The following is a 23,958-nucleotide window of genomic DNA, read 5'->3' as shown; positions in this document are numbered from 1 at the left end:
GATGTATAATATTCTATATTGCCTGTTTTATTTTTTATTTATTTTATTACCTGTTTGCAAGAGCTCAGGTTTGGATAAGTACCTCTCCTGCATGCCACCTCATCTTCAGGTGGCTGTAACACACTCACACTCTGGATCCTCTTTAATTATCTCATTCTAAAGAAAGAGCCATTGTTAGCATTGTATTTCAGTAGGCTTGTATTAAAAAAAAAAAAAAACAGATTAGTTCTCTAGTGGTTCTCTCTACTTTCAGGAAATTCACATTTACTAGCCTCTGTTGCCTTCTTGTCACCACCTGTGCCCTGCCTAATGGCCACCTCTCCGATAGAGGTAGAGATGCTCAGAGCATTTTCCTAAGGCGTGCCTCTCTGCCAGCCAAGGCCTGGAAGGGGGTGTGTCCCACCGTGGTCCAGAAAGCCACCTGTGCCAGAGAGTGCCAGAGCTCCAGTCCAGACCGCTGAATCCTAATGGACAGGCAAAGGATCTTGCCATTTGCATGTTTGAGTATGTTCCCCGCGTGCTGACTGGGCACCTTAAACATGGGTATCTCTGCCCCAAGAAAGGAGGACAAGAGGAGTTTGGGGTGTGGAGAGCTGGCCGTTTGGGAAGTGCTTCCTTCTTGCATGCTGTGTGCCTTCTCACTGTTGAGACTGCTGCAGGAATTGATGTGCCTGCAACTCCTGGCTTGGAGTGAGATAACCTTTCCCTCACATCCAGCATTTCCATGGTGACAGGTTCTTTAAGGCTGTCGTTGTATTCTGTAGTAAGCAGATCTGCTTTTATGAGCCCCTTGGGGTCCCAGCCATCCATGTTACAGCCAAGGACAGGTGAACACTTGGGGTTCGCTCAGCCTGAGGATGCAGCTCCATGGGGTCTTCATGGGTGCACACTTTCCCTCTCAATTTCAAACTCACCTACAAGTTGCTTAGCATCTATCTCATGGCTCTAGATGTAATTGATACTCATTGTGAAAGAGAGCATGCAATACTTCTATCTAAGTTAACCAGAGATATTTTCAGGGTCGTTAAACACTTAGCATGTTCCGCACTGACTACTGAGGCTGTGAAACAGTCCACCCTCTAGGTTTTTATGGTAATTTAAAGAAAACAGTAAGGACAGTATAATAGGTAACTTGGTTGCTTTGAGACTTAAAGAAAAAAATACAGAGTCTTTCAGATAAGAAAGGGGTTGGAATGGCACTGTTGAATTTAATTTTATGGGTAATATAAGAATTTAGAATGAATTTCCTTTAAGTCCAGTGAACAAACATTGTTTTGTCTTACTCCGTGCTTGTTTACCCATTTTCTTGCTCTGGATTTTCTCGGTCTGTGATTCTCCACAGACCTTCCTAAGTTGGTTGTGGGTGATGTGCAAGCCTGCGCTGTCCTCCTCATCCTGAGCGGACTGGGCCACAGGTGCTCCCCTCCCCCTGCCCCAGGCTGCTGAGCCTGCCCCGCGGCCGCCCTCCTGCCCCAGGCTGCGGAGCCTGCCCCGGCGGCAGCTGCCAGTCCCCAGAAGAGTGGTAGGCTTCGCTTAGCTGCTCACAGCTACAGTTTGAAATCATAGGAGGCAAATATTAAATTTATAAAGTACTTTCTATTATAATCCTAAGAATTAATTTCCATTTATATTGTCAGTGGTGAGAAACTAGTGAGAATACTCTACCTAAATAATGAAGTGATTCTTTTTACAATGGTGTGAATAAAATTAAATATTGATCTGTTTATGTTTATAATCCATTTTTACCATACACGAACCTTCAGAAAGTTCATGGAAAAGGCACATTACGAAAGGCACGGACTTCAGGGTTTTTATTTTTTTCATCAAAATAAACTTCATCTTTTAATTTCATTTTGCATGAATCTTTTGAAATGCTCTCTCTACGTGGGAATTGGGAAGCATTAGGGTTTGCAGCCTGTTGATTGGAAGCAGCATAGTGGTAGAATATGCAGATAAATGGGACTCAAGATCACCAAACTGAAAAAATAAGAATGAAGTTGAAAGACAATGGGAGGATGTAAAGAAAAATCCCACTGTATCTTCATTTATCCTAGAAAAATGAAGACAATTCTATTTTGGATTGATTTTTTTTTTTAAACTTGATGGAGGGAGCCAAAAGACAGACAGTGCTTTCACCTACTGGTTCACTGCCCAGATGCCTGCAGCAGCTGAAGCTGAGCCAGGACAAGGACGGGGAGCTCAGGCCAGGCCTCTCACATGGGTGGCAGGGACCCAGCTGCTGAGCCGTCACTCGCTGCCTCCCAGGGAGCCCATTAGCAGGAAGCTGGTGTCATAAGCAGAGCCAGTTCTCCATTCCACACACTCCAGTGTCGGGTTTGGGCAGCCCAAGCAGCATCCTAACAGTTGTGTCCAGTGCCTACCCTCAGACCATCCTATTTCGAACCATTCTTCCTGTGTTCTCTTGAAGTAATCTGTGCGTAGGTTCATTTTCAACACCATCAAATAACACTGATTAGTTTACACGCCTTTCTCTTCTTGTGATTTGTCCTATAAGAGCTAGGATCTTATTTTTGCCTTCATACCTCACATGTTAAAGATAAGCATGTTGTAGATTCTTAGTGCTGAAACATAATTGATTTAAATAATAAGCAGAATAATTCACTTACAAACAGTAGTCCTCACAACCACCCTCTGAAATAAATAATCTGTTTTGCAGTAGAAAAAACAGTCCCGGAAAGGTGAGGTAATTCATCGGTATCTGGCTAAGGGACAGAGTTGGGATAAACTCAGGTCTTTCAGGATCATGCTCTTTCTGCTGATCTCTGCCTCCCGTGAAAGCTTGGGAGGAAGGCCTTGACTGAAGCTAAGAATACTTAGACGTCACCCACAGGCAGGTGTCAGGTGAGACTTGAGACTGCTGTGGGTAAGGAAAACAGACCAGTGAGAGGGTTGAGAGCTGGTCCTTCGCTTGCATCCTCCCGGTTTGGTGGGAACTTACTGTGACAACATACTTGAATTTCACAGTGGACAGCAAAGGCCACATATGACAGCGTCGCCTCTGTTACTTCCAGTGATATAAAGGAGAAAGCCATTCTTAACTCAGAAATTCAGTTACATCCGGTTACACTGGTGGCAGATCAGCACTTTCAAATCCTGTTCTTGTGATGAAAAGGAATCAGGTGCTGCATATAGCACAAGCACCTACATATGGGTTCCCTCCTTTCTCTCCTAATGACAGAGCACACTCCCCACCAGTTGCTACCAGCATTTGTTTGCTCTGTGTGCCCCTTGTTATGCTCTCTGCATAACAAGTTAGCACAGTGTGGGCACATGTGGCTTTCTGTCCCAGTCTTCCTTTGTTTAATAACTATTTAATGCTTAATATTTTGGGTACCATGTGGGATTCTCCACTGTACAAGACAGACACTACCCATCCTAAGGAAGCTTTTAATCTAATAAGTGAGTTAAAACACCTATTTAAATATGGTAAGTGTGAGGCTTTGAATTCAAAAGTCAGTATATATTAGTGATGCAAGGTAAATGCTATGAGAATATGAGAGAGGAAGGATTTGTGTCCAGTTGGAAATGGGGAGAGTTTGTAGTCTGCTGAATTAGGGAAAAGAGCTAATGTATCTAGCCTTGTGCCTGCAGGTGAGATGCACTTAAGCTGCTTAGCCTGTGGTATTTAAAACAAAACATTTTTGTAAAAATTGAGTTAAATTCCTATCTAGAAATATTCATGTCGGCTGTAATCTCTTAATTGTCTAAGAGCTGTCGTATTCCCTCCAAACTTGGAATTTTGGAATAGAGCCTAGATTTTCAATAGAAATGTAAAACCATTTAGCATTTTTAACAGTACTAAATATCAGGGAGAATCTTCATTCCCAGTTATATTTCCCTAGTATATAAACATAATCATTGTTGTATTTTTCACAAAAAATGGGAAAAAAGTTTCTATACAGAAACATTTCTGTACAAAACAAAATAATCCTCCAAGAATTTCTTCCTGCCCTACTACCAGAGGTTTACGTTTCCTGTTTCCTGTGAAAACACAGCCGCTGCCTGGCTTGCATTTCTGTGCAATGCAGAGTGCCCAGGTGGGTCACAGAAAGTGTATTTACCGTTCTCCCCATCTTGTACTGCTAATTGCTGCTTTGGTTCAGTCCACTGAGCGGCCCTGTGGGGCTTGCCCCTGTGGGAGAATCCATGCTGTGTACTTGTATGCCAGTCTCACTCCCAGCAGTGCTGTGGTGGTGAATGGAGGCTGTAATACAAGCCACGAGTTCGAGAGGAGCTCCTTGGCCATGTTCATCTTATTGGAAACTGTGGCTTACTATGCAATTATTCAAGGGTTTTCAAAAAGTTCATTTCAAAGGGGATCATACGGGCCGGTGCCGCAGCTCACTTGGCTAATCCTCCGCCTGCGGTGCCAGCACCCCGGGTTTTAGTCCCGGTTAGGGGACCGGTTCTGTCCCGGTTGCCCCTCTTCCAGGCCAGCTCTCTGCTGTGGCCCGGGAAGGCAGTGGAGATGGCCCAAGTGCTTGGGCCCCTGTACCTGCATGGGAGACCAGGAGGAAGCACCTGGCTCCTGGCTTCGGATTGGTGCAGCGCACCGGCCATAGCAGCAAGACCCGAAGCCAGGAGCCTAGAACGCAGTCTGCATCTCCCACAAGGGTGGCAGGGCTCAGTACTGAACCATCACCTGATGCCTGCCCCGGTGCACACTGGCAGGCAGCTGGAACCTGACGGAGAGCCGCAAGTCCAGCCCAGGCGCTGCGATGTGGAGTGCCGTGAAACGTGTGCCGGATGCTCGCAATTCCCTGAGCTTTCCATGTGCCCTGTGCTTATGCCTGGCGCTGGCGCGTACATTTACTGCCGTCTTATTCGCCAAGCCACCTGAAAATGGGTTCTTTTCTCCTTTGTACCTGTCTTCAGGTCAGCAACCCTACAAGGACTTTTGAAGCCAAGCAGTGTGGTTCTTGGAGCTAAACAGACGTGGATGGAAAGGGCACTGAGCAACTTGGAGGGGGGAGAGAATTATTTCCCTTTAGGATGCCCAAAATAGCTAAGAAGGAATTGTATACCATGTCCCAACCTAGAGATAATGAGAAGTTATATATTGATGGGTGAAAAAATGTTATGGGTAAAGAAATTCAACATTTTCATAGCATAATTTCTAAGAACCGAGCAAAGGGAAGATTTTCAGGTAAAGCAGTCCTTAGTACCCTGTAAAAGTGGGTTTTGGGTCACTGGAGATGGCTGAATTTTGAGACTATGTGACTTAAGCGAAAGACAGATGTGCTTCTGCCATTTTCTTAAAGAGGTCACAGTAATTCAATGTTTCAGCATATTGGCTTCCCTTGTTGTATTTTTCTTGTCATTTTCTTTAATATTAAAACAATACATTTTGTAGGTTTTATTATAAAGCCTATGCATGCTTTTATTAATAGGGATACAAGGAAGCTTGGAGGTTTCAGTGGGCGTGCTCACTGTCTTGATCATAGACAGGGAATTTGTATATGTGCCAGGACTTAGTGGGTTGTACACTACAGGTAAATAGGTGTTATTTATAACAGTTAATACCTTAATAAAACTTCGAAATTTTGTGGTTTGATGACTAAAATCTTGGATTGATTTTAGTGTTAATATGTATTTCCATGACTGTTACTGAATGAGGCTCAGCATTTTGTTCTGTTAGCCATTTGTATTTTATCTGCCATGAGTTGCTGAGTTACAATCGTCACCTCTTTCTGTTGGTGTGTATATTGGACGGGTGTGCATGTGTCTTACCGATCTGTGCAGCCCCTCTTGGACTAGTGATGGTAAGGCAGTGTCTGTCGTACCTGTTGCTACTATTGTCTCCTAGTTTATTTTTATTTTGACTTTTAAAGTCCATTTCTCTCCTGTCCTCTTCCCTCCCCCTTTTCTTTCCTGCCTAACTAATACAGCCAAATCCAGCCTTTTTTTTTTTTTTTTCTTCCCTTCCTGGCTTTTAGGTTTACTATCATAAGAATTTTCCTTATGGCAATTATACTCCCAAATTTTCTTGATTTTCATAGTTTTAGTTGTTATATTGGGTATTATTCTTTGAGTGTTCTTGGTATGGGTCTGAACTGAGGGGTGAGTTTTATCTTTAGATGGTAGACAGCCAAGACTTCTGCAGGTACCATAGGGTCATCCTCCTGAACTGGAATGGCACCTTAAGCTTCCAGATAAACTTGAAGCTCTTTTAGGGTTACCAGTGTGCCATTGATCATTTTGTGTGTTCTTGCTGTTTAAGTTCAGCAGTCTTATGATGAGTTTTCCTGGATGGCAGAACATGCCCCACATCTTAGGCTTTCCCTTTTTTAAGCTTTCTTGATAGTTTTTCCCTGTATTAACTCTACTTTTTAGTAAAGTAGTTAGTCCTGTTTCCTTTATCAGACATCATTTGTTCTGAGTGGAGATGACATTACATATACCTTAGTCTACCTTTGATTATGAGAGGATGAATGTTTTTAACATCCAAAACCAAAATAGAACTTTTTCCTTATTTGGGTTTTGTTTTCTCTTTGTTTCATTTAATAATAAAAAGTTTGTCACAATTCTGAATAACTGGTTATTACTAATTTTTAAATAGTGGCATATAAATTTTACAAGTTTTATTAGTTAATTATTTTTTATTTTCTTAATATATAATCATATTGTAAGGATAAGTGGTCTCTTTTTATGGTTTTTATTACCATTTCCATTTTTTGTCTCACCACTTGTAGAATAAGGTAATAGTGATGGGTACAGTTGTCTTTTATCAATAACAGTAATGTTAGTATTTCACAGTTCGCTATGATTTTTTTTTTCTTAAAGCTATGATGTTGACAGGTGGCTTTTTATTGTCTTTCTTTTGGTCTAATTAGCATGAAACAACAATGGCAAAATGTTTAGTTTAATGAGAGTTAGAGTGTAGTTCACCACAAATAACAGATAGGTAAGATTTGCATCCGCACAGACTGTTGTAGGTACCCGATTTCCCCATCTCCTCCTGGAACAGAGGCGGATAAATACTGTCTTATTTTGGGGCCCACAGATTAGTTTTTCTTTTCTACTTCATATACATGGAATTACGTAGTGTGAATTTTTGTCTGGATTTTTCCATGCAACACAGTTTTTTTTTTTTTTTAATCTTTTATTTAATGAATATAAATTTCCAAAGTACGACTCATGTGTTACAATGGCTTCCCCCCCATACCGTCCCTCCCACCCACAACCCTCCCCTTTCCCACTCCCTCTCCCCTTCCATTCACATCAAGATTCATTTTCGATTATCTTAATATACAGAAGATCAGCTTAGTATACCTTAAGTAAGTATTTCAACAGTTTGCTCCCACACAGAAACATAAAGTGAAAAATTATAGATGATTTTTTTTTAAATGATGATGAAATCAGATCAGACCTATTGTCATGTTTAATCCCAGTGAGAGTCAAGTTGGGAATTGATAATTTCTTTCCTTTTTTTTTTTTTTTTTTACAGAAGATCAGTTTAGTGTACATTAAGTAAAGATTTCAGTCGTTTGCACCCCCATAGAAACACAAAGTGAAATATACTGTTTGAGTACTCGTTATAGCATTAAGCCTCAGTGTACAGCACGTTAAGGACAGAGATCCTACATGAGGAGTAAGTGCACAGTGACTCCTGTTGTTGACTTTACCAATTGACACTCCTGTTTATGGCATCAGTAATCTCCCTATGCACCAGTTATGAGTTTCCAAGGCTATGGAAGCCCCTTGAGTTCTCCGACTCTTATCTTGTTTAGACACGGTCATAGTCAAAGTGGAGGTTCTCTCCTCCCTTCAGAGAAAGGCACCTCCCTCTTTGAAGACCTGTTCTTTCCACTGGGATCTCACTCACAGAGATCTTTTTGCCAGAGTGTCTTGGCTTTCCATGCCTGAAATACTCTCATGGGCTTTTCAGCCAGATCCGAGTGCCTTTAGGGCTGATTCTGAGGCCAGAGTGCTATTTAGGACATCCGCCATTCTATGAGTCTGCTGAGTATCTCACTTCCCATGTTGGATCACTCTCCCCTTTATTTATTCTATCGGTTGGTGTTACATGCAACACAGTTTTGAAGTTTCATTCACATTGTTGTATGTTCCAGGAGATCTTTAATTGTCGCTGTTCTAAGTAGCATTCCATTTTGTGACTAGATCACAACCTGTCATGATTATAGTAGCTTTACTGTATGTCTCGAAATCATGTAGTTTCAAGTCCTCCAATTTTTGTTCTTCATTTTCAAAATTGTTTTGACTGGGGCCAGTGCCAGCGCTGTGGCATAGCAGGGAAAGCCGCCACCTGCAGTACCGGCATCCCATATGGGCCCCGGTATGAGACCCGGCTGCTCCACTTCCGATCTAGCTCTCTGCTAAGGCCTGGGAAAGCAGTGGAAGATGGCCCAAGTCCTTGGGCCCCTACACCCACATGGGAGACCCGGAAGAAGCTTCTGGTTCCTGGCTTCGGATCGGCCCAGCTCTAACCATTGTGACCAACTGGGGAGTGAAGCAGTGGATGGAGGATCTCTCTTCCTCTCTGTAACTCTGCTTTTCAAATAAATAAATCTTTAAAAAATTGTTTTGACTGTTCTAGCTCCATTGCATTTCTATATGAATTTTAGTAACAACTTCTCTGGGCAAAAAACACCTGCTGAGATTTGGATTGGGTTTGTGGGGTTTGAGGTGCATGGTCATCTGAAGAATATTGAGTTTTCTAATTGGTGATCATATATTCCTTTCTTTGTAGCAGTCTTTGTAGATTTTGTTTCATTTCATGCAGAGTGACATTCTAGTAATGATGGTTGAACCGTCCTTAACAAAACAAACCAGCATGAGACCCTCTGGACTGGTGTTGTTTGAGAGCATGTTAGTGTGGGGAGCCTGGGCTGAGATTCAGGAAACGCTCCCGACGGTCAGGTTCCTGCGCTCTTAGAGGGCAGAGAACCTCCTCTGTGATGAGGACTGGGAGAGAAAAGGGGATACTGAGTCCCTGTTCGAGGGAAGGATGCTCATGGCCACGAGAAGCTGAGTGCCGTGCACCCGGGTTTCCCTTGATCTCTGAGGCTGACTTGGGTGCTGAGCCGTGGGCAAGAGGAGCTTTCTAAGTGTGAACATTTTGAAGTCTGGGGACTTTTCTGCCAACTGTTTCAGAAAGAAAAACGTGCCAAGACTTTGCTGATTGTGTGTCTTCAGTAAAGTCATGGCTCTTCTTTTTGTGAAATAAAATGAGAAATCAGAAGGTCAGCTGTTGGGGATGGAGGGTGGTGAGGACTGAGCCCCTCTTTCGTTTCTGAAGACAGAACAGGAGTGAGCGCGAGCCCCGGAGCCCCTGACAGTCCCTGTCTGTGTCCCTGCCTGCCCTGGTGTGGTATTGCAGATGCCTTTCTGGGCCCCACTTGTGTGGAGAGGCATCCTGTTGTGTCGCCAGCCTCATCACTGACCCTGGTGATAATGATGGCAAACACTTCCAAATGCTTTGGGGGGAGTTTTTGTCTATTTTTAATATTTTGAATTAAGGGACAATGTTTTTAAATCACTAACCTAGTAGCCAAGACTTAAGTAAACCTGTACCTTGATATCCAAATACTACTTTTTAAGTAATCCTCCTTTTTCTGAAGTTGGCGCTCTGGAGGTCTGGAGGTCTGCGTTGTCTGGGCTCGCTCTGCCAGCTGCTGTGCATCCCCGGCTCCAAGGAGACTGACTTGTGTCCCCTTGATGTCCTCTTAGGAAAAGTCGTAAAGAATGAACACAGTGCCTGAAGATGATACTAGTTGCCCAATTAATTTCACTCCTTTTTTTTGAAGATTTATTTATATGAAAGAGTTACAGATAGAGAGGGAGTTCCATCTTCTGGTTCACTCCCTAAATGGCCACCAGGGCTGGGCCAGGCTGAAGCCAGGAACCAGAAGATTCTTCTTCCTGATCTCCCACAGCGGTGCAGGGACCCAAGTATTTGGGCCATCCTCCACTGCTTTCCTGGGTCCAATAGCAAGGAGCTGGATTGGAAGTGGAACAGCCGGGACTCAAACCAGCATGGATATGGGATGCCAGCATTGGAGGCAGCTGCTTAACCCGTTATGCCACAATGGCAGCCCCTAATTTCAGCTCTTACAGCTTATCTTATGTGGGAAATTTCCAGGCATTTTAAAAAACTTGGTTTAATGGATTGTGTTTAACCCATTGGCATCACCTTCGCTTTGTTATGGATCTGTCTAGTGACCACAGAATGGCATAATTTAGAGTGTGCATGTGGGTTTGTGTGACTGCATACTTACGTGTATATATAACAATATTTTCCCCAACTTGGGGACCATACATGTTGTGTTACACATGTACAGTGGGAGAATGTTAAGAGAATTCTGTGTACCTCTCTTAGAAGTAATTATATAGCAAGGATTTAAAGTCCCTTTCTCTTATTTTCCTCTCTCATTACTTGTTTTAGGGTAACCAGGAGCCAACAACAACTCCTGACGCGATGGTTCAGCCTTTTACCACCATCCCATTTCCACCACCTCCACAGAATGGAATTCCCACAGAATACGGAGTGCCACACACTCAGGACTATGCCGGACAGACCAGTGAGCATAACCTGACCCTCTATGGAAGTACGCAAGCCCACGGGGAGCAGAGTAGCAACTCACCCAGCACACAGAATGGATCTCTCACGGTATGGAAATAGAAGGCTGTGTGTGCATCATACTGAAATCTTGACCCTGTCATAAGACCAGAAAACCTTTGAATTAATTTAGCCTTTGCATGCTGTTATATCACATTCATGTAATTTTCACATCTGCAAGTGTTGTAATGAGAAAGTAGGGATGTAGCATTTAAGCCAAGGTCACTGCCGAGAGGTGAAACAGACAACAAGGTGAGTGTGGCAGTAAGAGTAAATTAGGGGAACCTGCTTCTCTCAGCTTCCCTAGAAGCCTCCGGTCTGCAGAGCCCATGTGTCTTCTGTGGCCTCATCTGTGCTGTCCCAGCGGTGTGCTCCACTGTGCCTCTCCCTCCTCCTTGCAAGACTTCATGTCTTGGCTTTTGTACTCTCTGCTTCCTCCCGGGTGCTGGGTGTTTTGCTGGCTCCTCCTTCTCTGTTCAGTTTTTAAGTGTTGCAGTACCCCAGTTTGGGTGCTGGAACAGCTTTTTCTCGTATTTTATATCCTCTCTGGATAGAATTATACTACCAAATTCCCTTAGTTGCTCATCTCCTTTATCTCTATAACTAATCCATTAGAAGTCTTGGCAGCTGTGACTGACAAATTGGTCTGCGTCAGCCTCTTATCACCATCTTACTGCTCCAGCTGGAGCAGCTGGCTCTTCTGCCATATTGCTTGGTTCTGAGTTCTAGTGAGGCCTCTCCTAAGCTGTGTGACCGTGAGCCACCTTGGCTGCTGTAAAATGAAGATAATAGTGTCTGCCTCAGGAGGCTGCTGGGAGATACAGCAGAGTGCACGCAGCTTGTTCAGCCATGTCGTGGGCACTGTCGTCCAAGCCCTGTCACGTGGAGCCTGTGCCACCCCTGCTGCTGATCCGACCTTCACGTGGTAGCCAGGGTTGATCTGTGTTTTCATACAAACCATGCTATTTCCCTGCTTACTTCTAATAGTGCCCTAACAGAGCAAGACCCGGCCCAGCCCTGCGTGACCTTACCTCCTCCTGCCAACTCGCCGAAGTCAGGAAGCGTCATCAGTTAATGATAGGCGTGGCCCACATACCTACCAGCTTACAGAAAACTGTGCTGCCTGGGGCATTGGGTAGTGCACGTCCAAGGATGAAAGTATAGGGAGACCTGCCTCCAGTTTTAGTTACTTATTTTTCCCTTTCCCGTATCAGATTATCAGGAGAGCTGGATTCGGCTATTAAGCCTCTCAATGAGACTTGTTGCAGATGGCCTTCCAGTGGAAGCTCTTTGCAGAAGGATGGATTTGACTAGAGATATTTTCCATTTCCTTTTATGAGATTTTGAACCACCAGGAAACCCCTTCTTCCCTTGTAAACATCTTTTTGATATTAATTATATACATAAGCACAGAATTCCATACTTCACACGCAATGAACTGCAATAGACAATTTATCTGAAGAGTCTAGGCGTGACAGGTAGCGAATGAGGCTTTCCATAGCATTTGTTTCTAGAATTGTGAGTATACCACAGTGCTGTACTGGCTGCATTTTCAAATAGTTTTCAGATGATAATGAACTCCCAGGCCTACCAGAACCATTGTTTCAACCAAAAGAGTACGAAGAATTGTACACCTGAGGCTTTTTCGTAGTATTTTAAATTTATTTATTTAAGAGACAGAGAGAGAATCAGAAACACACGGAGTGAGAAGCCCCACTCACTGATTCACTCCCCAAAAGCTTACAGTGGCTGGGGCCGAAGCCAGGAGCCGGGAACTCAATCCAGGTCTCCACGTGGGGGCAGGAGCTCGGATACTTGAGCCCTCGCTGCTGCCTCGCAGGGTCTGCACTGACAGGAAGCTAAAGCAGGAGCTGGTATCCAGAATGGAACTCTGGCTCTGATGTGGAACACAGGCATCTTAACCACTAGACCAAACACCGGCTTCTTTATTCAAGGTGTTTTAATGACTGAATCTGTTTCTAAACTAGTTATATTTCCTATTGTTTTCCATTGCTTTTTCTCTGTTTCTTGTCAGTTTTGGTTATTCGTGTCTTTCTAGACATTGATTTCTTTCTTTTTTCTTTTTTTTTTTTTTTTTTTTTTTTTTACAGGTAGAGTTAGACAGTGAGAAAGAGAAAGACAGAGAGAAAGGTCTTCCTTCTGTTGGTTCACCCCCCAAATGGTCGCTACGGCTGGCACGTCGCGCCAATCCAAAGCCAGGAGCCAGGTGCTTCTTCTGGTCTCCCATGCGGGTACAGGCACCCAAGCACTTGGACCATCCTCCACTGCCTTCCCGGGCCACAGCAGAGGGCTGGACTGGAAGAGGAGCAGCCGGGACTAGAACCCAGCGCCCATATGGGATGCTGGCGCCACAGGTGGAGGATTAGTCAAGTGAGCCACGGTGCCAGTAATTGCATTTAACTCTTTTCATTTCTGTAGGGTCTGTAGTGACATTCCCTCCTTTCATTCTTTTTTTTTGTAAAAGTTTATTTATTCATTTATTTGAAAGTCACACTGACACAGGAAGAGGCAGAGACAGAGAAGAGAGAGATCTTTCATCCACTAGTTCACCTCCCAGATGGCTACAACAGCCAGGCTGGACCAGGAAAAACTCCATCTGAGTCTCCCGTGTGAATGGCAGGAGCCCAAGGGCCTGAGCCATCACGTGCTGCCTCCTAGGTATGTCGGCAGGAAGCTGGGTTGGAAGCGAAGTCGCCAGGACTGTATCCCAGGCACCCTGATACGTGACACAGGCATCCCAAGCAGCAGCTTAATCAACTGCCACAGTGCCCGCTGCCCTGTTTCATTCCTAATTCTGGCTGTTTACGTTTGCTCTTTTTTTGGTCAGTCTGGCTAAAGTTTATTTGTTTTAAAGATCTTTCCAGAAAACTAGCTTTTGTTTCCTTGGTTTTTATTTTGTTGATTTCCACTCCAAACTTTAGTCTTCGTTGCTTCTATTTGCTTAGGGTTTGATTTGATTTTCCTAGCTACTTGAGTTGGAAGCCTAGTTGACTGATTTTAGATTTCTTTTCCTTTCTGTGTTTAACTCTGTAAACGTCCTCTTAAGTTTTGCTGTAGCTGTATCCTACAAAATGTGGTCTATTTGTGTTTTTGTTTCATTCAAGACATTATTTAGGGGGCCAGTGCTGTGGTGTAGTGGGCTAAGCCTCCGCCTGCAGTGCCAGCATCCCATATGGATGCCGGTTCAAGTCCCAGCTGCTCCACTTCCGATCCAGCTCTCTGCTGATGGCCTGGGAAAGCAGTAGAAGATGGTCCATCTCCTTGGGCCCCTGTGCCCGCCTGGGGAACCTGGAAGAAACTCCTGACTCCTGGCTTTGAATCAGCTTAGCTCCAGCCATTGTGGCCATCTAGGGAGTGAACCAGCAGATGGAAGCCCTCGCGTGCTCTCTCTCTCTGCTCGGCCTCTCTGTAACTCTGCCTTTCAAATAAATAAATAATTAAAAAAAAACTTTTTTAAAAATTTCTTTTAGTTTCTTTTTTGATCCTGGAGATATGTTGTTTAATCTCTCTTTTTTTTTTAAGATTTATTTTTATTTATTTGAAAGGCAGAGTTACAGAGAGAGAGAGAGAGAAAGAAAGAAAGGTCTTCCATCTGCTGGTTCACTCCCCAGATGGCTACAACAACCAGGGCTGGGCCAGGCTGAAGCCAGGAGCCAGGAGCTTCTTCCAGGTCTCCCATATGGTTGCAGGGCTCCAAGCACTTGGGCCATCCTCAGCTGCTTTCCAGGCACGTTAGCAGGGAGCTGGATTAGAAGTGGAGCGCTCGAACCAGCACTCATATGGGATGCAGGTGCTGGAGGCACTGGGGTCTTTAACCCGCTGCGCCAGAGCACTGGCCCCTGTTGTTTAATTCCTAAATATCTGGGGAGGCTCTGGCTCCTTTTCTCTCGTTGATTTATATTTTAATTCTTTCTATGATTTCAGTCTTTTTAAAATTTATTGAGACTTGTATAACAGTTTAGTACATTATCTTTCAGTGTTCCTAAGCAATTGGCCTTTTAAATAAAATATTTTTTCTCTATTAATATTTCTTTCCTTAAGTCCAATACTAATATAATTAATTCAGCTCTCTTAGGATTACTGTTTGCTTACATTTTTCTATCATTTTGTCTCAACTTCTTTGAATATAATGTGTCTCTTGTTCAAAAACAACTAGATCTTACTTCTCCATTGAATCTGAAAATTTCCATAATTTTATTGGAGCATTGGTATATTTGCATCTTATTATAATTATTAGTATAGAATTAGGCCTCTGCCTTTTCACTATGTCTTTTTGTGTTCCCCTGTTCCTCTTTCCTGATTTCTATAAAATTTTTACTATACTTTTAAATCCCATTGTAATGTTTTACTTATTTTTCATTTGTGTTGTTCCTGTATTGAATACTAATCAAGCACTAGCTTGATCAAATGATTACATCTTTGACTTATCACATCCTGTTGATGGTCTTGTGTGCATGCGTGTGCATGCGTGTGCGTGTGTGTGTGTGTGTGTACGCACGTGCATGTGCATATGTGTCTGTCTCTGTCTGTTACTCTGGTAGAATACAGCAGCTTTGCTTCAGGGCTCCAGGGTAGCTCCATTCCCCACCTGCTTCCTCTTCCTGTCATGTATAGTGGACTTTATATGTTAGAAATTCAATAGTACAATATTATAATTATTACTTTGGACAATCTTAGGGTTTTTAAAGACAATTTTTTAGAACAATTTTAGGTTCACACCAAAATTGAGAGGAAAGAAGAGACGTAGCCCAGGTATCCCCTGTTCCCACACACATGAGCCCCTCCGTTATCAGCATTCCACACCAGAGTGGTGCATTTGTTATAACTGAGCCCGTGTCGACACGTTGTCACCGGAAGTCCATAATTTACGTTAGGATTCACACTTGAGTCTTGTAATGTTGTGAGTTTGAATAAATGTGTAATAGCACGTGTCCATTGTTATAGTGTCACACAGAGTGGCTTCACTGCCCTGAGGGTCCTGTGTGTCGGGTGGGCTTTGGGGAGCAGTGTCTTAAGCCACTGCTTGGGATGCCCATGTTCTGTTTCAGATGCCAGTTCCAGTCCTGGCTACTCTGCTTCCCGTCCAGCTTCCTGCTCATTCATCCTGGGAGACAGCAGATGATGGCTCCAGTGCCTGGGCCCCTGCCACCCATGTGGGAGACCCAGATTGAGTCCTGGCTCCTGGCTTCTGGGTGCACCAGACCTAACTGTTGTGGACATTCAGGGAGTGAACCAGCAGATGTAAATATCTCTGTTTCTCTCTCCCTCTTTCTCTCTGCCTTTCAAATAGATAAAAATAAATAAGTAAACTTAAAAAAATAAATAAATAAACTTAAAAAATCCTGTCTGCTTTGCTTGTTCACTCCTGCCTCGTTCCCAGTCATGGCAACCGCTTTCTAATGTCTTCATAGTGTTTCCTTTTCTAGAGTGTCAAATAGTTGGAATTACGGTGTGTAGCCTTTTCATATTGGCTTCTTTCACTTGGTCATGTGCATTTAATCTCCTCTGTGTCTTTTTCTGGCTTAGTAGTTCATTTCCTTTTTGGGGCTGGCTAATACTCCGTTGTCTGGGTGTGTTGTGGTTGCCCAGGCACCTACTGAGGGACATCTTGATTGCTCCCAGATTTTGACCATTATGAATACAGCTGCCGTGACGATTCATGCATAGGGATTCATGGGAACATATTTTTTCACCTCCTTTGGTTAAATACCAAAGTTCACGATGAGGGGATGGGATAGTAGGAGTAGGACTTTTGTAAGAAACTGCTAAACTACCTTTTAATGTAGCTGTACCATTTTGTATTCTGTCACAAGGAAAGAGCTCTGGTTGCGGCACATCCTAGGTAGCGTTTGGCGCTGTCAGAGTTCTGGTTCCAGCTCTTCTAATAGTTGCATAGTGGTATCTCACTGATGTTTCAGTCTGCATTTTGCCTTACTGCAAATGATGTGGCGTATCTTTTCATAGGCTTATGTGCTGTTGATAATGGACTTCGGCCCATTTTCTAATCAGGTTGTTTGTTTTCTTGTTGAGTGAGAGTTCATTGCATATTTTGGATATCCAGTCTTATGTTTCTCTTTTAAGGAAATTGACCACTTGTAGGGCTCTTTATGTCCTCCTGTGGACCCAGGTGACTGTTTAATGTCATGTCTTTTCAGCCTCAGAACTCCCTTTAGTGTTTTTTGTAGGACTTGAGACAGATTCTCTGTTTCTGTTTGGGAATGTCCTTTTCGAAAGTACAGTGTCCTCTTTTGAAGGACAGTTAGCTGTGGGATTCTTGGTGGACCGTTTCTGCCCCACCCTCAGCACTTTGCATATGCTACCCCCTACCTTCCGGCCCTGGCAAGAACCAGGTGATTCTGAGAAGTCAGCTGTCAGTCCTGTTGTTCTTCCCCCACATGATGAATCTTTTTTCTCTTGCTGATTTCAAGATTATGTCTTTGAGCAGTTTCACTGTGATGTGTTTAGGGGTGGATATCTTTGTTTTTATCACACATGGAGTCTTTGAGATTCTTCGATGTATGATGTTTCTTTTTGTTCCTTTTAAAAATTGAGTCTGAATATAAACAGAGCCTGAAGTTCGCTTCGTTTTTCTTCAGTCCTTTTTCTATGTGTTCTTTATATTGGATAATTTCTGTTGATGTCTTTTTTTTTATTTTTTATTTATTTATTTTTGACAGGCAGAGTGGATAGTGAGAGAGAGAGAGACAGAGACAAAGGTCTTCCTTTGCCGTTGGTTCACCCTCCAATGGCCACCGCGGCCAGCGCACTGCGGCCGGCGCACCGCGCTGATCCGATGGCAGGAGCCAGGAGCTTCTCCTGGTCTCCCATGGGGTGCAGGGCCCAAGCACCTGGGCCATCCTCCACTGCACTCCCTGGCCACAGCAGAGAGCTGGCCTGGAAGAGGGGCAACCGGGACAGAATCCGGTGCCCCGACCGGGACTAGAACCCGGTGTGCCTGTGCCGCAGGCGGAGGATTAGCCTAGTGAGCCGCGGCGCCAGCCCTGTTGATGTCTTTTTTAATTCACTCATTCTTTCTTCTGCCAAGTCCAATCTACTGTTGAACCTTCCTTGTGAATTTATTTTAGTTATTGTACTTTTCAATTCTGAAATTCTTACTTCAAACTTTTTCTCTACTGAGATTTCTTGTTATCATATTTTTCTTTATTTTCTTTGTACATATTATTATTTGCTATTTTGAAGATGACTGCAAAGCCAACATCTGGACCCACATCTTTCTCTTTTTTAAAAAAGATTTATTTTATTATTCGAAAGAGTTACAGAGAGAGGTAGAGAGAGAGAGAGGGGTCTTCCATCCTCTGGTTCACTCCCTAGATGGCCGCAACGGCCAGAGCTGCACCGATCTGAAGCCAGGAGCCAGGACCTTCTTCCGGGTCTCCTATGTGGGTGCAGGGGCCCAAGGACTTGGGCCATCTTCTACTGCTTTCCCAGGCCACAGCAGAGAGCTGGATCGGAAGTGGAGCAGCTGGGACTAGAACCGGTGCCCATATGGGATGCGACACTGCAGGCCAGGGCTTTAACCCGCTGCGCCACAGCACCGCCCCTGAGTCTGTTTAATTACTGCTCATTTCCTTGAATCTGGATCACTTTCCTGTTTCTTTGCATTTCTTGTGGTGTTTTAGTGACAATTAGATAGTTGTTGTTGTTTTTTTTTTTTTTAAGATTTATGTATTTATTTGAAAGTCAGAGTTACACAGAGAGAAGGAGAGGCAGAGAGAAAAAGAGGTCTTCCATCCGCTGGTTCACTTCCTAGATGGCCACAACGGCCGGAGCTGCACTGATCTGAAGCCAGGAGCCAGGACCTTCTTCCAGGTCTCCCACGTGGGTGCAGGGGCCCAAGCACATAGGCCATCTTCCACTGCTTTCCCAGTCCACAGCAGAGAGCTGGATCGGAAATGGAGCAGCTGGGACTTGAACCGGCACCCATATGGGATGCTGGCACTGCAGGCGGCGTCTTTACCCGCTACGTCACAGCACCAGCCCCAACCTTAGCATCTTTTAAAATCATTTGTCCCTATTTAACTACTTGTGATTTTTATTACTGCAGTTAATTTTTAAAAGATTTTTTTAAAAAATTTATTTATTTAAAAGGCAGAGTTATAGAGAGGCAGAGGCAGGGGTAGAGGTCTTCCATCTGCTGGTTCATCCCCAAATGAGCGCAATGGCTGAAGCTGGGCCATTCCAAAGCCAGGAGCCAGGATTTTCTTCCGGGTCTCCCACATGGGTGCAGGAACCCAAGGACTTGGGCCATCTTCCACTGCTTTCCCGGGCCACAACAGAGAGCTGGATCAGAAGTGGAGCAGCCAAGTCTCAAACCGGTGCCCATATGGGATGCCAGCACAGCAAGCAGCCTCTTTTACCTTCTATGCCACCATGTCAGCCCCTAAAATATTTATTTATTTATTTAAAAGGCAAAGTATGATCTTGTGGGGGCAAGAGGGGAGATATCTTCCATCTGCTCTTCACTCCTTAAATGGCTGCAATGGCTGGAGTTTAGTCTTGCCAAAGCCAGGAACCCAGAACTCCATCCATTTCTCCCACATGAGGGGCAGGGGCTCAAGTACTTAGTCCATCTTCCACTGTTTTCCTAGGTGCATTAGCAAGGATCTGGATCAGAAGTTGAGAAGCTGGGACTTGAACCAATGCTCGTATACGGTGCTGGCATGGCAGGCAGTAGCTTAACCTACTGTGCCACAGTGTCGGCCCCCATTGCTACTGCAGTTGCATCTTAATGTAGATCTTGTTTATGTTGAATAGTCTTACCTTGTTGATGGAGAGAACAGAAAGAAAGGCCTTTTCCTACAAAAATATAAGAACTAAGCATTGAAATCTCAAATTTTTATTTTTAAAATGTATTTTAGAAATTGATTTACCATTGGGCCAGAACCTTCTGCTTCTACTTTGTTTTGACTATCACTTGGTCCCACACTGTGCGTTAGAAATGAGGTAGCATCGGGGTCCCCCGCTGGGCCTGCAGGTACCTGGTTATCACTGAGCTTGCCTGCAGAGAAGAAGGGGCATCGGTTCCTGCATGTTTAGGTACTTCTCTAAATGGCAGCAGGCATAAACAGGCAAGATGTTTGAAGAAGACAGGCTGTAGTGAAGAATCTTCAGATGGGAGGTTTGTGTGGCATCTCAACTACCTATTGGTTGTATTTTCCTTGAGGGCAGAAGATAATACTTATTCTATTTTTGTCATCCCTACTGCTATTTAATAGATCATTAAAAATGCTTTTTAAAGTCAGGGAGGAGCTTATATAAAGATATAATTAAACATTTGTGATTGATTGATTGATTAATAAGATAATAGAAATATACTGTTACAAGAACCTAAAATGGCTGAGACTTATGTCCTTGTTCCATCACAAACTGGTTCCCATATGGGATGCTAGCATTGCAGGTGGCAGCTAACCCACTACACCACAGCACTGACCCCCCTAGTCATTAAAATTAAGTTTTAAAAACCTGTGTACAGGTGGGCCAGTGCTGTAACATAGAAGATGAAGCCACCACTTGCAGTGTCAGCCATCCCAAATGGGTGCTGTTTCTAGTCCTGGCTGCTCTACTTCCGATCCAGCTCTCTGCTATGGCCTGGGAAAGCAGTAGAAGATGGCCCAAGTCCTCGGGCCCCTGCACCCACGTGGGAGACCTGGATGAAGCTCCTGGCTCCTGGCTGTGGATCAGCACAGCTCTCTGGCTGTTGCAGCCAACTGGGGAGTGAACCATCGGATGGAAGACCTCTCTCTCTCTCTGCCTCTCCTCTCCGTGTAACTCTGGCTTTCAAATAAATAAATAAATCTTTTTAAAAAAACGAACTTGTCTACAGGGTAAGTGTTACGGCTCAGCAGCTTAAGCCAGCACTTGCATTGCCTGCATCTGTTCCCCACATCCCGTGTCAGAGTGCAGTTTTAAGTCCCAGCTCCTCCACTAATGCACCCTGGGAGGCAGTGGTGATGGCCCGAGTGCTTGGGTCCCTGACACACACGTTGGCGACCTGGATCAAGTGTCTGGCTGGCCTCGCCCAGCCTTGCTGTTGTGGACATTTAGGGGAATGAACTGGAGAATGAAATCTCAATATCTATCTACCTCTCCCTGCTTCGCTCCCCCTCTCGCTTCCCCTCCCCCGTGTCTGTCTTTCTGTCTCTGCCTTTCAGGTAGATGAAAAATAAAAATGAATGTTAAAAAAAGCAAGTACAGACACACACATGGTAAAGATTACTTAATGGAAACGATAACGAAACTAATGTATTTGCATTTACTTTGTAACATGTTGGGTTTTTTAAAAGATTTATTTTATTTATTTGAAAGACAGAGTTACACAGAGAGAGAGAGGTCTTCTAAGCACTGGTTCACTCCCCAGTTGGCTACAACAGCCAGAGCTGCGCCAATCCAAAGCCAGGAGCCAGGATCTTCTTCCAGGTCTCCCACATGGGTGCAGGAACCCAAGGACTTGGGCCATCTTCCACTGCTTTCCCAGGCCACAACAGAGAGCTGGATTGGAAGTGGAGCAGCCAAGTCTCTAACTGGCGTCCCATATGGCGCTTCAGGCCAGGGCATTTACCCACTGCGCCACAGTGCTGGCCCTAACATAGTGTTTTAAATACTTGCCATGTATTAACTAAGTTGGCAGAACCACTGTGTGAAATAGACACTGTTATTACTCCACTTATACAGAATTAGAGACTTGGAGAGATTCCTTAATTAGTTCAAAATCACACAACAATGTGAGGATTAGAAAACAGATTATCTATCTCTTAGAGCCTACATCCTTTCCCCAAAATTTCATTGTTTTCATTGTTAGGACTAATGTATGACTTGCACTGTTTGGTTTTTTAAGATTTATATTTACTTATTTTGAAAGGCAGAATATCAGAGAGAAGGGCAGAGAGAGAGAGATCTTCCATCTGTTGGTTCACTCCAAATGGCCACAACAGCCAGGGCTGAGCCAGGCCAAAGCCAAGAGCCAGGAACTCCATCTGGGTCTTCCACGTAGGTGGCAGGGACCCAAGCACTTGAGTCATCAACATGCATTCCCAAGCGTGCTAGCATGAAGCTGAATCGGAAGCCGAGCAGACACGGGATGCTGGCATCACGAGCGGAGCTTAGCCTGCTGCTTCACAAAGCCAGCCTCTGGGACTTGCTGTGAGCACAGGAGTGTGCTAGACCCTGGGTATTCTTAAACATACAAAGTATGGCCGCTGCCCTCAGTGATCCTAGAGAAAAACAAACACAGATAAGTGCTGGAGGGGAGCGAGTCTAGTGAGGCAGGGTTTCAGGAGTAGGTACTACTCCCCTTAGTGTACTGCTCTGTAGCCTGTCGCAGAGTGGAGGACACCATGGGAGGGGCGGTGCTCTACAGCCGTGGGTTCCCCAGTACGATCCATAGATTCCTGACAGTTCCCAAGACTTTTACAGAGGTGCCACCAGCTCAGACTATTCATAATAATAGTGGCATATCATCTAACTGGTTTCATTATGCATACTGGCTTTTGCAATCAGTGCAGAAGCAGTGGTGGGTAAAATTGTCAGTGCATGAATTTGAGTGTTTTCAGTGTAACATGAATCAAGGCAGTGGCACCAGACCATGCTGCTGGCAGTGGTTATCATTCTTGATTGTCACAAAATCACAGGAAAACAAAACCAAACAGAAAGCAGATTCACTTAAGAGTGTCCTTGATGAAGCAGTAAATGGTGCTCATTTTATCAGCTCCCCCCGCTGAGTGTATATTTTTCACATTCTGTGTGTGAAGTGGACAGTATCCCTAAATAAAGCACGTGTGCGGCATGCCAGAGCGTTCTCACTGCCCCCAGGCACAGAACTGTGTGGCCAGGCTGCCGGTGGCACCAGCTGCTTTGTCCGTGGAATGCCGTGGTTTTCTTGTAAGAACAACTGATGGACTAACTATGAAATCCAGACTTCATTGTCATCACTTCAGGGGGAAAACTGATGGTATTTGTTTCCATGGACAAAAAAAAAAAAAAAAAAAAAAAAAAAATCAAGTTTTCCTATAAAAATTAGGATGTGAGCCTGACAGCTTCTCAATACTTAAGGATTTTCTGATGACATTGTTAGTAATATTAAGAAATGTGACGGAGAGATCTTGGGTAAGGAACTGTATCTAACACTGGAAATAACTCCTTAACTTAGTAAGCCAATATTTTACAAATGACTAGTGTATAATGTTACAAAATCCTGCAAGGGTAAAAGGTTCCTGCAAGATGCATGGTTATCCATGGGTTTTTCTGTAACAGAGGAGGAAGCAGTCACTGATGAGGCTTCAGGTTCTGCACTACAGTTGACCTTTAAGAAGCTACCTCTTGGCCGGCGCCGTGGCTCAATAGGCTAATCCTCCACCTTGCGGCGCCGGCACACCGGGTTCTAGTCCCGGTTGGGGCGCCGGATTCTGTCCCGGTTGCCCCTCTTCCAGGCCAGCTCTCTGCTATGGCCAGGGAGTGCAGTGGAGGATGGCCCAGGTGCTTGGGCCCTGCACCCCATGGGAGACCAGGAAAAGCACCTGGCTCCTGGCTCCTGCCAGGATCAGCGCGGTGCGCCGGCTGCAGCGGCGGCCATTGGAGGGTGAACCAACGGCAAAAAGGAAGACCTTTCTCTCTCTGTCTCTCTCTCTCACTGTCCACTCTGCCTGTCAAAAAAAAAAAAAAAAGAAGCTACCTCTTGGGGCCAGCACTGTGGTGTAGTGGGTAAAGCCCTGCAGCAACACTAGCATCCCATGTTTGTGTCCCAGCTGCTCCACTTCCAGTCCAGCTCCCTGCTGATTGGGAAGGCAGCAGCAGATGGCCCAAGTGCTTGGACTGCTGTACCCTTGTAGGGGACTGTAATGAAGTTCCAGGCTCCTGGCTTCAGCCTGACCCAGCCCTGGCTGTTGAAGTCATTTGGGGAGTGAACCACTGAATGGAAGATCAATCTTCATTTCTTTCTCTTTAACTCTGCCTTTCAAATAAATAAAATAAATTTTTAAAAAAGCAAAATATTGCAACATAATCACTGTAGACATTAGAACCAATACTCTCCCAACTAGATTTATAATGTTTTAGAAAATGTAGCTCATTTTTTTAAAAGATTCGTTTATTTATTTGAAAGTCAGAGTTACACAGAGAGAGGAGAGAGAGAGAGAGAGAAGGTCTTCCATCCTATGGTTCGCTCCCCAGATGGCTACAATGGTCGGAGATGTGCCAATCCGAAGCCAGGAACTTCTTCCAGGTCTTCCAAGTGGGTGCAGGGACCCAAGGACTTTTGGGCCGTCTTCTACTGCTTTCCCAGGCCATAGCAGAGAGCTGGATCAGAAGTAGAGCAGCCAGGA

At 44.4% G+C, this 23,958-nt stretch overlaps 1 protein-coding gene across 50 annotated transcripts in view; it reads left to right on the top strand.

Annotated features, from left to right (window-relative positions):
• RBFOX2 (RNA binding fox-1 homolog 2) overlaps nucleotides 1-23,958 on the top strand; it is a 320,553-nt gene that overhangs the window by 236,720 nt on the left and 59,875 nt on the right. For all 50 annotated transcript variants that reach the window (XR_016217016.1, XR_016217017.1, XR_016217015.1 and 47 more), the window contains one exon: nucleotides 10,427-10,651. Coding sequence is in view for 47 of the 50 variants with exons in the window: in XM_089308923.1 (XP_089165049.1) it covers nucleotides 10,427-10,651 (225 nt within the window). In the remaining 3 variants the exon portion in view is untranslated. The remainder of the gene's footprint in view (nucleotides 1-10,426; nucleotides 10,652-23,958) is intronic.

Source organism: Oryctolagus cuniculus, chromosome 11, assembly GCF_051225735.1.
Source record: "Oryctolagus cuniculus isolate XC-2025 breed Fujian yellow rabbit chromosome 11, ASM5122573v1, whole genome shotgun sequence".
In the NCBI taxonomy this organism is placed as follows: domain Eukaryota; kingdom Metazoa; phylum Chordata; class Mammalia; order Lagomorpha; family Leporidae; genus Oryctolagus; species Oryctolagus cuniculus.
The sequence above is the reverse complement of the archived record's forward strand: the minus strand, read 5'-3'. Positions and strand labels throughout refer to the sequence as shown.